Source organism: Falco biarmicus, chromosome W (assembly GCF_023638135.1).
Source record: "Falco biarmicus isolate bFalBia1 chromosome W, bFalBia1.pri, whole genome shotgun sequence".
Taxonomy (NCBI): domain Eukaryota; kingdom Metazoa; phylum Chordata; class Aves; order Falconiformes; family Falconidae; genus Falco; species Falco biarmicus.
This window is the reverse complement of record NC_079310.1, coordinates 614,077-629,704: the sequence shown is the minus strand read 5'-3', so window position 1 is coordinate 629,704 and position 15,628 is coordinate 614,077. Positions and strand designations below refer to the sequence as shown.

At 47.0% G+C, this 15,628-nt stretch overlaps 1 protein-coding gene across 4 annotated transcripts in view; it reads right to left on the bottom strand.

Moving 5' to 3' along the window:
* The window catches only part of LOC130141888 (paired box protein Pax-5-like), a 151,708-nt gene that overhangs the window by 100,347 nt on the left and 35,733 nt on the right, over window positions 1-15,628 (bottom strand). For all 4 annotated transcript variants that reach the window (XM_056323179.1, XM_056323178.1, XM_056323181.1 and 1 more), the window contains one exon: window positions 344-519. In XM_056323179.1, the coding sequence (XP_056179154.1) occupies window positions 344-519 (176 nt within the window). The remainder of the gene's footprint in view (window positions 1-343; window positions 520-15,628) is intronic.

The window sequence follows — 15,628 nt, the reverse complement described above, 5'->3', positions numbered from 1 at the left end:
GCACCGGGTTTTGCAGGTCTTCTTGTTACATAGCCTGCTTTTGATCTAACAAAAGCATCAAAAGCTGTGATGTTCAAGGACTCATTTGATGCAACTGGTTCAGACCAGGTGTAATTTCGTAAGCAAACACTTGCTAATGTTTACACAACAAGTGTTTTTTCTTCATTTTTTAATACTCGGTCTTTTATGGCTAACATGCACTTTGGCTGAGATCAGCTTACATGACAGCTGTTTCTCCATCTTTTTCTGCTGAGACTCTGAGAAGCATTTGGTGATGTCCACCAAACAGATCACTGCCAGCAGAAAGCATTATCAGGAAAACACCGAACATTTGCAATAGTACCTGCTCTGGTTTGATGGGCTCAGTTGTTGTGAAAATGTCAGAATAATGTTGCCTCTCGAAGACTCGATCCAACACTTCTAGCTGTTGCTGGGTGAAAAGGTCTCCTCGCATCTGTTTCCGAAGAAAATCTCTGCCTGGGAGAGAATGGCCATTTGGTACCGGAGATTCCTGAATACCTTAAAGAGGAGAGAGAAGATGGAGAATAAGTAGTCATTGCAATCATGACACCTACAGAGGAGTGCTCATTTTAGCCCTTGATTATATGTGGATACCAGTATCATGACACCACGAAGACTCTTTGAGAGGAGGTTACAAGCAAGATAAATATTCCCAGAAGACGCACCGACTAGTCTTCCATTACATTACCATTGCATTCCATTCCTTTCCATTCCAGCCAACCCTCAATCCAATTCACAATCAATGATCCCACACATAATTTAAAGGCAGGACAAAGGATAATGGCCACATCTTTGGTCACACCTCTTTTACTGCACCACCTGAAAACCTGTCTGGATGCAGGAGGACATGGGAGGATTAAGTACACCGCCTGATGCTACAGTCACAATCAACTTGGGTTACCTCCGGTAGATCTGCTTTGCCCAGTCACCGCCCATATGCAAGGTCCTGCAAGTCCTTCTCAGCTCCATCCTGTGCCGAGCTTCAAGCTATGGCACGTCCCATCTTGAGAAGCAGAGGCTCTCCACCCAGCACCAGGTCCCCCTGGCAGCAGCTGGCCAGGCAACCTCCAAAACACAGACATTTCCTGCACTGTGTCGAGATGGGATGTCGCTGAGGTTCAGCAACCACTGCAACACCCTCAGCAAGGCCTGAACTGATGTGTCGTCCTTGCACTGCCATTTCACTTTGTATTTCTTAAGCTTATTGACACAATGAAAGCCTGGGCTCCGAGGCACATTTTTCTCTCTCCCCGCTTTGGAAGAGATTTTTAGCAGAAGTCATAAGTGACTGCCCATGGCTGAAAAGCCCTGAGACAAGTTTGAAAAATGTTTAGATTGGCAGTTCAAAAAGACTCTTGCAATACAGGGGCTTGTTTCAATTTGCTTTCTGCAGATTCACAGTGGTTTTCTACTTTTCCTTCACCTGTCAGTGCCAGAAATGTATCTTTTATGCACTGAAAGCTGAGGTCTGCAGTATTCCCAGGACTCCAGGAGGTGGAACTCCAAGAACAACAGTAAATATCAGATTTCTCCAGATGGCAACACTGCACTAGACAGAGGGAGGAAATGTTTTAAAAATAGAAACTTGCTGCCAAGATAGTTTTGAGGAGCAGAATTCAAATGCATCCTTAACAACAAGATCTTCATGCCTATTGCAGTGGCCTACTGTCCAAGTAGCCTGCAGAGGAATAACATCACTCAGATCTTCTCTGGTAGATTCTGCGTCAAGTTTTTTTGGTGGCAAGTACAGAGGCAATCTGTGCAAAGACACCCTGCTGCTGTAGACACCAGTTTTGTCCATGGACATGCGCTGGCCATCGGTAACACGGGCGATGCACTGTAGACAAGATTTTTCACAAGGGACTACTGATTTGAGATCATCTTCAGTGCAGCTGGATTTAGTGGAAAATGCCATGTATCCAGGAAACCAGGCTGTTTTAAGAGAGATCTCCCAAACTGGGGGACCGATGCACAAGAATACTTTTTCAGCCTAGGTCACTCTCTGCAACAAAGCACTTCCACTGAACAGGCATTTGATGTTAGCAGTTAATGCTGGAAACCTCCTTCTAACTTTTAGTTCAGCAATTTAGGCAACAGCAGCTTTATATTTACCTTTTTAGAGAAAGTCATGCAACTTAAATCAAGAGTAGACAATGTCGGCTTTTGTAAAGTGCAAGGATCAGTTTATTCCACACAGTAAAAATACCTTCAGCCTGTCCTCTGAATAGAAAGTCTAAGCGTGTGTACAGAGCTGTGAAAAAACACAAAGCAATATAAGAAAGCGGTGTATCTTTAAATCTTTTCCTTTTTTTTTTACTATTCTAAATCAAATAATATCTAATAGACCTAGTGCTGGGTTTAGTCAACCATGGCTTATAAAATTAAAATTCTGGTTGCTAGCTGCATGGTAGCAAAGGGCCAGGGAGACCCTGTTTCTGCAGCACGGAAACACTGGCTTTAAATTTCAGGTTAAACTAATGTTATTCACTATTTGGCATCAAAGTTAAAGCTTTATGCAGTTTTGGTCTAAAGGGGGTGATGAAAAGCAGTGAAATGATCCAAGATGTGGCATGACCTGGAAAATTTCTTGGCGACATCAGTGCAGTTTGTGCATTGTTTATACACGCAGAGATCAGGTGTATAATGAGACCCCATCATATTTAAATACGGAGCTGCTGGCCTGCATTTCACCAGCAGCACTTTTATTACAGCATGCAGCTCTGGATTTTTGGGGGGAGGTGAATACGTTTGAGAAGATAAGCCAGCCAAAGGCGAAGCCTGCTGCAGCAGCCTTGGCTGGGGCTGGGGCAGCACCATGCTGGGAGCTGGGCTCCCATCTCAGATCCCAGATCCTGGTATCCCGAGGGGCTTGGGATGGGCACAGACAGAGACACCACAGAGTGCCTGTGGCACTGGCTCAGCCACCTTCATCCCGGCTGCTCATCCTCCAAGGGCAGCGAGGCAGAAGACCACCTTTGGGTGTTGCCATCAAAGCATCCCAAGAAATACAAGGAAGAGGAGGAGATCTCTGGCTACATGGGAAATCCTCAGACAAACACCAGACCAGAGAAACACGGAGGGAGCCAGTGGATGAGATGCCTTGCTGCACGGTGCTGGGCAATATGGCAGGGGACGAAATCACACAGAGGTGAGGGCGGGACTCTGGAAGGGTTTGGTTTCAAGGTGAGGATTTCATAGAATCATAGAACCACTCCAGTTGGAAAAGGCCTTTTAAGATCGTCAAGTCCAACCGGTTAACCCAGCACTGCCAAGCCCACCACTAAACCAGTCCCTAAGCACCACAGCTACACAGTTCCTAAACACCCTCAGGGATGGTGATTTGGCACGGTGCTGCCGGGTAGGGACCCATGCAGGAACGGGGCAGGGCTGGGACCACTGGGATGGCTGTCACTGTCCAGAGAATCCAGCACCTTTGTGGAAAGCATCTGGGAACCACCCAAACCTCGCTCGCTCTTGTTATCACTCCCTCTCTGCATTCTGTGAATGAAAAGATACCTGTACTTTTTCAGTCGGTTTCCCAAACTTGGACTAATTGCAAGTAAATGCTGGATTTCACTGCACAAGTAAAATACTTTCTATACACTATACATGACACCTGAAAGGTCTCTAGGATGCATTTGGCTGTTAGACATTATATAAATGTGAGATAATTACCATTAGCATTATGCATTGTTTGAATACACTAGAATATCTTCGGTAATTAAAATACTGTTGGCAGGTTTGAAACAGTTTGGGTTATAAATAGGCTCCAGGGAGTGGTAAAAACATTTTTCATATAATCAATGCATCCACCTAGGAGGGTTATGTTTTGTTGACAGTAGCACTACGTGTGTACCTACCTACTCTGCAAAACAATTAGTTCCCAGTCCAATGGCATCTTTCCAGAAATGCTAATGAAGAGCACAGATATAATACTCTGCTTAACGCAGAAGAGGACATTCTTCTCAGCCAAATGTGTCATCCCTTATCTCTAGCAGATTACACAGATGGGACAGGATGGTGCTGTTAGACCAACACAATTCCTGAACACTTCCCTCCCTGCACGAGGCCTCCTGGGGATGCGCTGGCAGCCCTTGCACCCAGACCTGTCCCGATGCCCCAGGGAGAGCCCATGCCTCCGTTGTGCGGGCACTAAGCTCCAGCAAGCACCGGACCTGCTCTGGTTGCCTCCCGAATTCCTCCCAGGCATCCAGCCCTGATCCGGACACCCCACTCCACTCCTCTCAAGTGCACAAAGCTCGGTGAGTGATCCCACTCGCAATCTGCAGCTGTAGGACTTGCTGTGTTGGGCACAGTCCCGGTGACAGCTCTCCGCACCCAAAGCCACTAGCAAGGACTTGCTAGGTGCAGAAAACAGCAACCACTTCTCACTCTGAACTGCACGGGACACCTTCTTCTCTGTTTGCATCCCACCCAGATAAGGTGACCCATGGTTTCACAAGAAAAGCCAGGCACTTTTCTGAAGAAACTGGCTAGACTTGAACATAATTTGACACGCTAGCAAAGATTCCGTATAGCTAGTCAAAGTCTGAACAGCCTAGGAAGAGTTAGGCATGGAACAGATCCACCTCTGAGAAGAGGTACCACGCACGGTCTCGCTGACAAAAGGCTCCCTACATACAAGGGTATCATCCAGAAACATTACATCTTTGTTAATTAAGAGCAAGTTATTTTCTGAGGACCTAAGCAAATGGCAAAATCAGTTTAAAGAATTTGATAAATTGTGATCTCACGGTTTTTAGCATACTTTTACGGTTGATTACTGGTCCGTGACATTTTCTGAAACAGTAGGAGAATATTTGAAATTGTTAAATAAGCCTAAGACAGATTTTTAGTGATACCACGAAACTCACTTGATTTAAAATAGTGTTTGGCTTGTACATTTCTAAGACTATGGGCCAAAACAAGGAGAGCAAAGGACCCTAGACCCTGCCTCCACAAAATGCTAGAGCATGTTTAAAAGCTCTGAAGCACAGTGTTGGAAGAAGCGTTCGCCGGAGTCAAGAAGACGCTCAATATGAGTTATGCATCTTGCTCAACTTTTTTAGTTTCTAACACTACTTACATAGAACCGATACACATGCACATTCGTAAAGCAGAAATATAACTGGTTAGTAGTCTCTAAACGCGCGCGGTTCTCACACCCCTAATTATCATGACTAAAATAAGCATTCTATCCATGTAGCTAATTGTGCTGCTGTGCTTCAGCCTTGTAGTTTGTTACTCCCTATTTTCCCATGCTGCTCCCTATCTTTCTTGGCCCTGCACCTGCTTTCCCAGCAGCTGTAGCTTGTTACAGCCACGGCCTGTTGGCACAACATAATTACTTGGTCTCAGGATTCGAGAATAGCCCAAGGCTACCTTTCTTGTTAACTTCAGCACAGCAACTTCAGTACAATTCTGATTACAGGCCTCTTCTAATACCAGGCCTGCACTGTGCAGATCTTCAGAGATTCTAAGGCCACGCTTCTGCAGCCATTCTTCTGCAGCACAGCATTAAAAAAAAAAAAAGCGAAATACGAAAACACATCAGTAAAAAAACCACCGAAATAAAGAAAAAGATCAGCTCCACCTTGGGGTTTTTTATTATTTACTTCTTTATTTATACTTACCTTCCTACCGTTTACAGTACCTTGCGTTAACACAGAAGCACGGTAAATCCATTATTAGATCTCTGAAGTGAACTCCCTTGGATTCACGGAAACCCAAGGAGAAAACACAGGATTTCCCTGTGAAAAACTGAAAATGTTACTACTTTGCGACCATTTTTCTCTCTTCCACCTCTACCAGCAAATCAGTAAATATGAACCTTGCTCTTTTAAGGGGGGCAGTTAATGAAAAAAAGTGTAAAATAGGCTATTTCTTTAAGGAAGTTGCACACAGCTGTTTATCAGGATCTGGCTTTCTCAGCCTTTCTACCAGCTGTAGGCGGCTAAACTCTTTTCAACGAAATGCCTGCATTCAGTCTTTTCTCACTTGGTGCTTGTTTTTTTCTTTTTCATTTAAATGACTTCAGACAACAGTACAATGCAATTACTGCATTATGAAGTGCCACTGTGAAATAGCACGGGACGGACCCTACCCTGGTCTGAGGGAGTGCAGCTCCACTCAAAGATCTCAGCCTGGTGACAGCAGCTGAGAAATGGGTCCTATCCGCAAATTCAGCTGCAATAATATTTCCAGGGTTATTAATAAAAATGATGTACCATGAAGCGCACGCATCCACAGTGCATCTGTCTGATGCAGTACTCTTCTGAAGAAAAAGAAAATTTTCCAGCTTCAGGTTTTCAGGTTCCTTTTTTCTAAGCAACGTGGTTTTACAGGGTTAATCAAGGATGTAAATAGCTAGTACCATCAACAGCCCATATTCATAAAGGACATGGTTTCTGTCTCTAATTTGTACTGTCCAACTTCATTACCTGGTATCATACCTAATTACTCCACCTTATAGGGAAATGCAGACTAATTAGGAAGGATGTTATTCACCACATTTAAAACATTATGAAGCAAATGAAATATTACCAGGAGGCAAAAAGGTGATTTGTTTCCTTGTATCATGCCTGTAAATTAGTCCAGAGAAGATAAAGACTTTGTTTAATTACCATTTGGAAGGCTTTGTTTAAAATGTAAACTGAATTTTCTTGCCACCTTCTCGGGACTGCATGCATTTGGCAGCCAGCAGCCTCATGCTCTTCCCAGAAGAACACTGAGTTTCAGGGCCCCCATTCATGGTGAGAGATCTTTGCATTTACACTATATCTGAGTTTTCTAAGCACTGTTATTTATTTTTTCAAAGGACAGTATCACTAAAAAGAAGCTTTATATTTTGAAGTGCATATAGCTGCTGATCACACAAATATTTTCAAGAGAAATCACTATATTTCACAAAGATGCGTATGGGTTTTGCCATAGATCAAAGGGGGGGGGGGGGGGGCGGGGGGAGGGAAGATAAATCATCAGAGGTCCAAAAATACTTTTCATTTGGAGAAGATATCAGGCCATTTCGATGGCACTGATAGAGTCTCTGCTCTGTCTCCATTACCCACCGAAGGCAGCCCGAGTCAGGAGCTGACTACGCTAGATTATATTCCCTATAAGATGGTCACCAATATATATATATATGATCTTCAACCTCTATTGATTGACCAATTTCACAAGCAAAGACTGGTGAAATGAAGCTGAAATGAACATCATGCTTTAACTCATTGAACCCATCAGGCCTGAGTTAATCTCACTGCCCACTGTCTCTGATAGAATTCAATTGATCAATCATGTTTCGGTGATAGTACCATTTCAGTGGCTTATTGCTTCTCCATTTCAAGGCTTGACCTGTTAGATACACTCGGACCAGCTCTGCTCCTCCTGGAGACACAGAGACCAGCATCTGCTGATGGTAGGGCATCATCCTGCCTCCAGGCTTGGAAAAACTCGGCGGCGGAGGGGAGAGGGTTGCTGCTGAACACTCCTACCTTTGCATTCTGTCTTTACAGGTATTTTAACAATTTTGCAGTTGGGATGGGTGTGAAGACACGAGGAGCCTGAGCGGCCCGAGTCCCCCGCCCTCTCATCACCTCCCGCCACCTCCCATCCACCCCACACGATCACCAGCTTAACAAGGAAGGAAAACACTGGGTTTGTGGCACATCTGTGCTCCAAGCCCTCGGGTACGGCACAAGCTGCAAACTGGCCTCTGCACACGCCATCAGGACGGGGACGGCCCTGGCCAGACACTGTCCGGCACATCAGCAGACCGTGCGCCCGAGCAGGGCTGGCCAGGGGGTCACCACACGGGTGGCTAGCGTTGGATGGTGGGGGCTCTTCAGTCATGTCCCACCTCCCATTTCAATGCACGGCCAGTGGGAGCGCGCCCTGCTCTCCCCCGGCCTGCATTTTTATGCTGCACAGTCACCTGGCACTACTGTAGCAAGGGCTGTCCAGACTCCACTGCCAGCAGTGAGGCATGCCAGGAGGGGTCCCCAGCTCCTGGCAGGTTGCCTGCATCCCATGCACAGTCTCGCAAACCAGGCTGCATCTCCCTGGCTCCCGGTGCCAAACCCTCACCGCGCCACACAACTGCCAGCAGCACCTGTGCAAGGCACGTCTGGCAGGCAGCTGCCGGTAAACCCAAGCGCTGCGTTTGCACTGGCTCCGGGAAATGGAAGAAGCGAGACAGAAGCAGCTGAGCTGCATCGTTGGCCTGTCAGTGCTGCTCTTCCTAAAACGCTCAGCAGCACAGCAATTAGCGCTTTTATCATCAGCCAGCCACCCCTGGTCTTCTACTGAGAAGTGATGGAGCCCCTCTCCACTGTGAGAACATTTGTCAATGCTCTCCAGGACAGCTGGAGGTCCTCCCTGATGTATATGAGCTGGAGCTCTGCCTGTACACCCACAAGGTACCACGCTGCAGCGCTGCTTCACACCTGGGCTGCGACTCCATAGCTGCAAAGCTGCACCACCCTGCTGGTTACAGGCATCATTGAAAAAGGAGTTTTATTTAACATAATGGATTCCTCATGAGATTACAGCTCATCTCCTCCCACAGCGATTGTAATCCTGCAGTAGCCCCACGGAAATGTTATAGACGTGTCTCCAAGTTTGTGTTCAGGAAGTGCCGCAGTTGCCTCCATCCCACACTTCCCTCTAGAACGCTCAGCAAAGGCATGGTGGGACCTCGCACCTTCAGCAACCCTAACACTGGTGAACCTGACAGCCAACCCATCTGAACAAAAACGCTTGTGCAAATGGTGCCCCTGAGTGGAGCTGGATCATGCACAGGCCACAACCCCACCACTGCGCCTGCCTGCCGTGCTAGGGGCTTCCAGCCAGGTCACAGCATCCTAGGGTTCCACTTTGTCACCCAGCAGCTCCAGCAAGGGCTGTGGAGGCAGAGGGGAGCCAGGCACCCTGGGGGCTCTCTGGACGACCCCCCCGTGATACTCCAGGGCAGTGGCGAAGCTCACCACACAGACATGCCCACCCCAGCAAGTGTCCCGGCATGTGGGAGACAGCAATCTTCTGAGCAGCACGGATTGTTGTCCTACCTGACCCACCAGCCTCCATGCGGCACCCTCGAGGAGCCATGGTCATGTCTATGCCCGCTGGCCCCACCACAGGGCAGGGGTCACCTGAGAAGAATGGCTAAAGGGAGTGACGGAGCTGCTGTGATTGCTCTTCTGATGCAATTTTGTGTTTAAAAAGCAGGAAAAAATCATGTCAGTGATCCCTCCCCCCTGCCTCGGAGGGGGAATCCAGAAGGTTAAAAGGAAGAGACTGAGTGGGATGGAGTGGGGTGGAGCAAGCCTGGCTCACACATGGTGGGCACATGCAAGCCCACCACAGCAGCCAGGGCCTCGGGGGACTGTGGGCACCTGGAAAAGCCCCTGGGGCAGGAGGACCCCTTGGCCAGCTGCAGCGTAACGTAGGAATGGAATTATATTTCCATGACTTTTATGATATTTAAGGGGAGATGTAACTGCAGCGTGTAAGTCATGACAAGTTTATTAACAAATGATTGCAAGAAACGGATTCTTTTCCTAATCGTGTTTTTGTAAGCTGTTTTCGGCAGCCAGCTGTGGAGACATGCACTTTATGTCATGCACTCCCAGCTCAAAGTGTGTTTTTAAATGGCTGTTAAAAGCTCATTGAAGCAATTTTAACATAGTTTATACCTACTTCCATACCATGCCATAACACATCCTTTTGTCATTTCTTTCCAAAAAATCATTTCTAGCTATACTTGGGTGACGTGGACTAAAGCAGGTTGAAAATGAAATTGTGCTCTGCATAGCTTTGGAAGAGCCAAACTGGCCTCCGGTTATGACCAACTGGGAGAGGATTTACAGCTCTGAAAAATACTGACAGTCTGAAATCTGACAGTCAAAGGAAAAGCAGTGGTAACAGACATGCAAGCACAGCCCAACAGGGTCCGTGCCAAAAGGGGTGACTACTTGGTACGATAACTCTGGGGCATTTGTTACTCTGGTGGAGTGAAATGCAACATACACCAGAGCAGAATCACAGAATCCTAGAATGGTTTGGGTGGGAAGGGACCTTAAAGACCATCTAGTTCCAACCCCCTGCCACAGGCAAGGACCCCTTCCACCAGCCCCGTCCAGCCTGGCCTTGAGCACTGCCAGGGATGGGGCATCCACAGCTGCTCTGGGCAGCCTCACAGTAAAGAATTTCTTCTGAATAGCTAATCTAAACTGACCCTCTTTCAGCTTAAAATGGACCTGCAGGAGCCACCAGGAGGCTGGCACATCACGAGCAGCTGCATTACATACCCTGCAAGAGCTACAGCCAGTGTGGACCTGGCAGAAATTGCCAAACTTCTTCCCTCCACGGGAACGGACGTTTGATGAGAAAAATACAGGCGATTAAATTGCCATCGGTCAAAACTAATCTTTCCATGCAAGCTTAAAACAGCAAAGCAGAATTTCCCCCTAGCGTCTTGGATTCTTCATGAAGCTCCACCTGGGAAACTTACCCAGAGAAAACAGAAGTGGAGAAGAGCTCACCCACATCCTACCCACTCGATGAGCTGAACTCACAAGCACCAAGAGCGCTGCCGCATCCCAGCAGGCTGACTGCTGGCAAACCCCAGGCAAGCTCTTGCTGGGGAGGAGAGCCTTCCTCCACCGCGCTGACAAAGACCTTGACAAAGCTCGTGAGAAGTGCAGAAGACTCCTCAGCAGCAACGCTACTCCTCCTAAAACACAGACTCATAGCAAAACATTCAGACAGTACCACCAACCTGTGGCAAGGTCGGATTTAACAGCACTCACAAACAGCTCTTCATACCTGCAGACTTTTCCTGTGCATAAATTAAATACAGACTCATTTTACAAAACCTAGAACTGTGGTCTCAAGCCTGCAAACGTGCACGCTCACAATGAAGCAAAGAAATGTCTCAACCGACTTCAGCGTAATGGTTTACAGGCATAATGCAAAATAGACTAACAAAGCACCATTATCAAAAGTATAATATGCACATACAGATTTTTACATGTTACACAAAGTGCAAAAAGTATTTATATATAAATCATCCACAAGCATTAGCTGGGATAAATTAACTTTTCAAGATCCTCCACATCTACATAATGTGGGATTCTACGCCTTGAGAATTTCTTGTTTACATCTCACGTCCAGGAACTGCATCTGTGCACCCATTTTCCTTCAGCTGCACTTTCTGTCTGCCTGAACACAGCTACGCTTTCCTGCCCTGGCCACAAACTGCAGGCGTCCCTGGGCTTGGGTCCCCCGTGCCATTCTGTGCCTGAACAGCATCCAGCACAGAGGCCAGGACACGGGTGCTGCCAGGCATGCTGCAGTTACCGCCAGCTGTGCAGCATCCATCTACTCAGCTCGGCAACACCTTCAGAGCACGGCATTTCCCCCTGCTCTGTCCCTCCAAGTGGAGGTGGATGATGGAAAAGGTCCGTTGAACCAGCTCCCGAAGGGGAGATGCTGAGCCGGTTTCTGGATCCCACTGATGTAATCTGCAGCTATTAGCCAGAGACAGGAGCATCCTGGTTTCAGCTGGGATAGAGTTAATTTTCTTCCTAGTAGCTGGCGCAGTGCTGTGTTTTGGATTTAGGATGAAAATCATGTTGACAAACACACTGATGCTGTAGTTGTTGCGAAGTTGTGCTTACTTTAAAGCAAGGACTTTTCAGTTTCTCATGTCGTGCCAGGGAGCGGGGCGCACAAGAAGCCAGGAGGGAGCATGGCCAGGACAGCTGACTCAAAGTGGCCAAAGGGATATTCCATATCACAGAACGTCATGTTTATTATAAACAGGGGGGATTTGGCCGGGCCAGGCCATTTGCTGCTGGTGGACTGGCTTGGGCATTGGTCAGCGGGTGGTGAGCACCTGTACTGCGCAACGTTCCTTTTTTCCCTTGGGTTTTATTCCTCTCTCTCCCCCTCCTTTTCATTAAAATTCTTGTTCTTGTTATTTATTTTATGTCAGTTATTGAACTGTTCCTGCCTCAACCCGCAGGTTTTACCTTTTTCCAGCTGTCCTCCCCATCCCACTGGGGGTGGCAAGGAGGGTGAGCGAGTGGCTGCACGGCACTTAGCTGCCAGCTGGGGTTAAACCACAACAGGGAGTGCAGCAATTAAACAACATGTTTGCTTTTATTATCACTGTTTCAGCTTTCTGCATGTATTCATTCCTCCACACTCTTGGCTTTTTTAAAATTGCTGAACAGAAGACAACAAAAAGCACGCACTGGTATACATGCACTTGAAGCAGCTGGTCTTCTGGTGTTCACCTTGGGAGGCAGCTGAGGAACATCTGTCACTGCTCTGGTTGGGCCTGGCTTATTTCCCAGTTGGATGTGATGGTGTGAGCGTTGCCACTTTGGACCTCACCCCACAAGTCCTGCAGTTTCAAGTCCACCTCACCGAGCTGGCCAGCTGCTCTCCATACCCTTTGAGAGTCATGGAAACTGGGGACATCCCAGAAGACCGGAAGAAGGCTAATGCCACCTCCATCTACAAGAATTGCTTAGAGGATGATCCAGGAAATTATAGACCCACCTTGCAGTCCCTGGGAAAACATCCCTATCGAACGAAACTTCCTGGGAGCTATCACAATTCAAATGAAGCACATGACTGGGAAAAGCCAGCATGGATTCACCAAGGGCAAGTTGTGCTTGGCAGACCTCAGTGACTTCTGTGACAAAGTACCCTGCTCAGTTGATGTGGGATGAGTGGTGGACACTGTCCACATAGATTTCTCCAAGGCTTTTGATACCAATTCCACACAGACTCTTCCTAGCGAAACTGATGTGTTATGGTCTAGAAAAGTGGTCTGTGCAGTGGGTGGGGAACTGGTTGAAAAGGCACACCAAGGGTCATGGACCATAGCTCCTTTTCAAACTGGCAGCCTGTCACAAGTGGGGCCCCCCAAGGATCACTACCGGGCCCATAATTGTTTGCTGTCTTTCTAAGCGATGCGTATGATGCAGTCAAGCATACCCTGAAGTTTGCTGATGATACCAAACCTGAGTGGGGAAGTGGACACTTCGGAAAGGAGAGCCACCCTGCAAGAAGACCTGGATAGGCTGGAAGAGCGGATTAACAAGAACCTTATGAAATTCAGTAAGGACAAGTGAAGGTTCTTGCGCCTGGAAAAACACAGTCCAGGAGGGCAGCACAGGTTGGAATCTACCCGGCTGGGGAGCAGCTCCGTGGAAAGGGACCTGGGGTTGCTGGTGGACGACAAGCTCAATGTGAGTGGACACTGTGCTGCTGTGGCAAAGCAAGCCAACGGGATGCTGGACTGCATCAAAAGGGGCGTCACCAGCAGTGATGAAAAAGTCATTATCCCGCTCTACTAAGCGCTTGTCAGGCCACAACTGGAACACTGTTCAGTTTTGGTCCCTGCTACATAAAAAAATATTGTACAGGCTGGAGAGGGTCCAGAGAAGTGCCACAAAGATGATCCAAGGACTGGGAAACCTGCCATGTGAGGAAAAACTGACAGAACTGGGTTTGTCTGCCCTTGAGAAAAGGAAGGTTAGGAGAGACCTTGTCACCACGTTCCAGTATTTTAGAAGTGGCTACAAAGAAGATGGAGACCCTTTTTACAAGGAGTCACATGGAAAAGGTGAGGGGTAATGGGTAAAAGTTACTCTGACGAGGTTCTGATTGGACACAAAAGGAAAATTTTTCACAATGAGAACAAGCAGCCGTTGCAATAATTTCCCCAGGGAAGTGGTGGATTCCCAACACTGGGCAATTCTAAGTTTTGGATGAACAGGGTGCTGGGACATCTTGCCTAGACTGTGCTTTTGCCAAGAAAGGTTGGACCAGATGACCCTTGAGGTCCCTTCCAACGTGACATTCTGTTATTCTATGAAAAAGGCAGTCAGTGACTCAATGAAAACGTCTCCCTGTATATGTTTGTATTTTACAGCTCTGCCTTAAACTGGACACAGAACAAAATGAATCAGCCAAGATTTTACTTATAATGAAAAAAGTGTAGCTCTTTGCTAATTACCATAATTAATCAGTGCCACCTAAACATTAATTATTTATCCTGCAGTAAACTCAGCAATCCACCCTACGACTCCCTTGACTGCTTATCACAAGATGCCCTTATTAAGCAAGCATGGGAGAATCTCACTGCACTTAATTTTTGTTATTTCAAAACCTGCTTTTAAGTGGGTCACTTTTTGGGCTACACCATTGGAATTCTACCAACACTTTCTCAAGTGGGAGAGCCTGTTCCTGCAGCTTCACTTGAGACAAACATGCTGGGAACATCCCCCCTACGCCACCAGCTGAGCCTGCCCTCTCACTCATACCTGCAACAGTTCCATTAAGCTCACTTATTCCCCTCTGATCTAATGGGATGACTCCTCCGGGGCGGGGGGGGGGGGGGGGGGGGGGGAGGGAAATGAAAATTAAAAATAATAATAAAAATATATATATGGCTAGAGCTTAGCACATAAATTTTCAAGACTCCCGTATCTGAATGTTCCCTCTCTGTTCCCGACAGGCTGCTGCTGGCAAACCAATACTTTCCATGAATCGGTAATTCTGCTCTCAGAGCAGACACCTGGTGTCACAAACACAGGTCTTGCCTCTCTGGGATTGCTCAGTGCTGCAGCAGCCAAGGGCAGGGGATGTGATTCTGACTGCACTGCAAACCTGCAAAACTGCAGTGCAGATGGGGAAATTTTTTACTTTTTCTTCTATAGGAAAACACTGATTGACTGAAACTGAATCCTGCTCACAAGCAGGGACCATTTCTGAAAAACTCTGTCACACAAAGCCCTACTGGGGAAAATCCTGAACGTTGCTGCCCGTGCCTGTGGTGCAGTGCATCGCACGGAGCTCAGGATGCCTTCTGAGGCATTCTCCTCATTGTCAGTGCACACATACACAAACCAAGAGTCTGGACAGCCAGTCTGTACAACCAGGGCAACAAAACACGTATTTAAGAAGTATCAGTGGTTTAAGCTGTAAGCAAACTCTAAAAATTGTTTTCCACAGCTTGTGCAAGGCATGATTATTCTTCATTGTAGCTTTTGTCTAAAACGCTTTGACAAACAAAACATAAAAATTGGGGGGGGGGGGGGCGGGAGTTGGCAAACTTTTGAAGATAAATTAGGAAAATATGTCCACCTTTGTACTTGATGAACAACAAATAGTTAAGTAAAAGAGAAGGACTTCTCTTTTAAAAAGATTTACAGAATCTCTAGGAGGCGTTCATTATAATTTTTCACGGGCGTACCTCCCCAATTCTCTTCTTGACTTTATTCCCTTTAGAAAGAAAGGAAGCAACTCAGGATGCATGCTGCCTCAAGTTTTTCTTCCTCGCATGTGCACACAGGTATATACATCAACATTTAATGATAGCCACGGCTTCTTCTCAAGGCATGCTCTGCAAAAGCCCCTACCACCTTCTCGCACCCCAGCTAAAGCCAGTGCCAACCAGGCAAAACCACATAGAGCTCACAAAAACGGCCGGTTTGCAACACTGCTTCGGCGTGGAGTCTCTGAAAGTGACTTTTTTTTTTTTTTTTTTTAGAGTAAGAAAAGAAAGAAAGAAAACCTGTAACGTGCAAAGCTA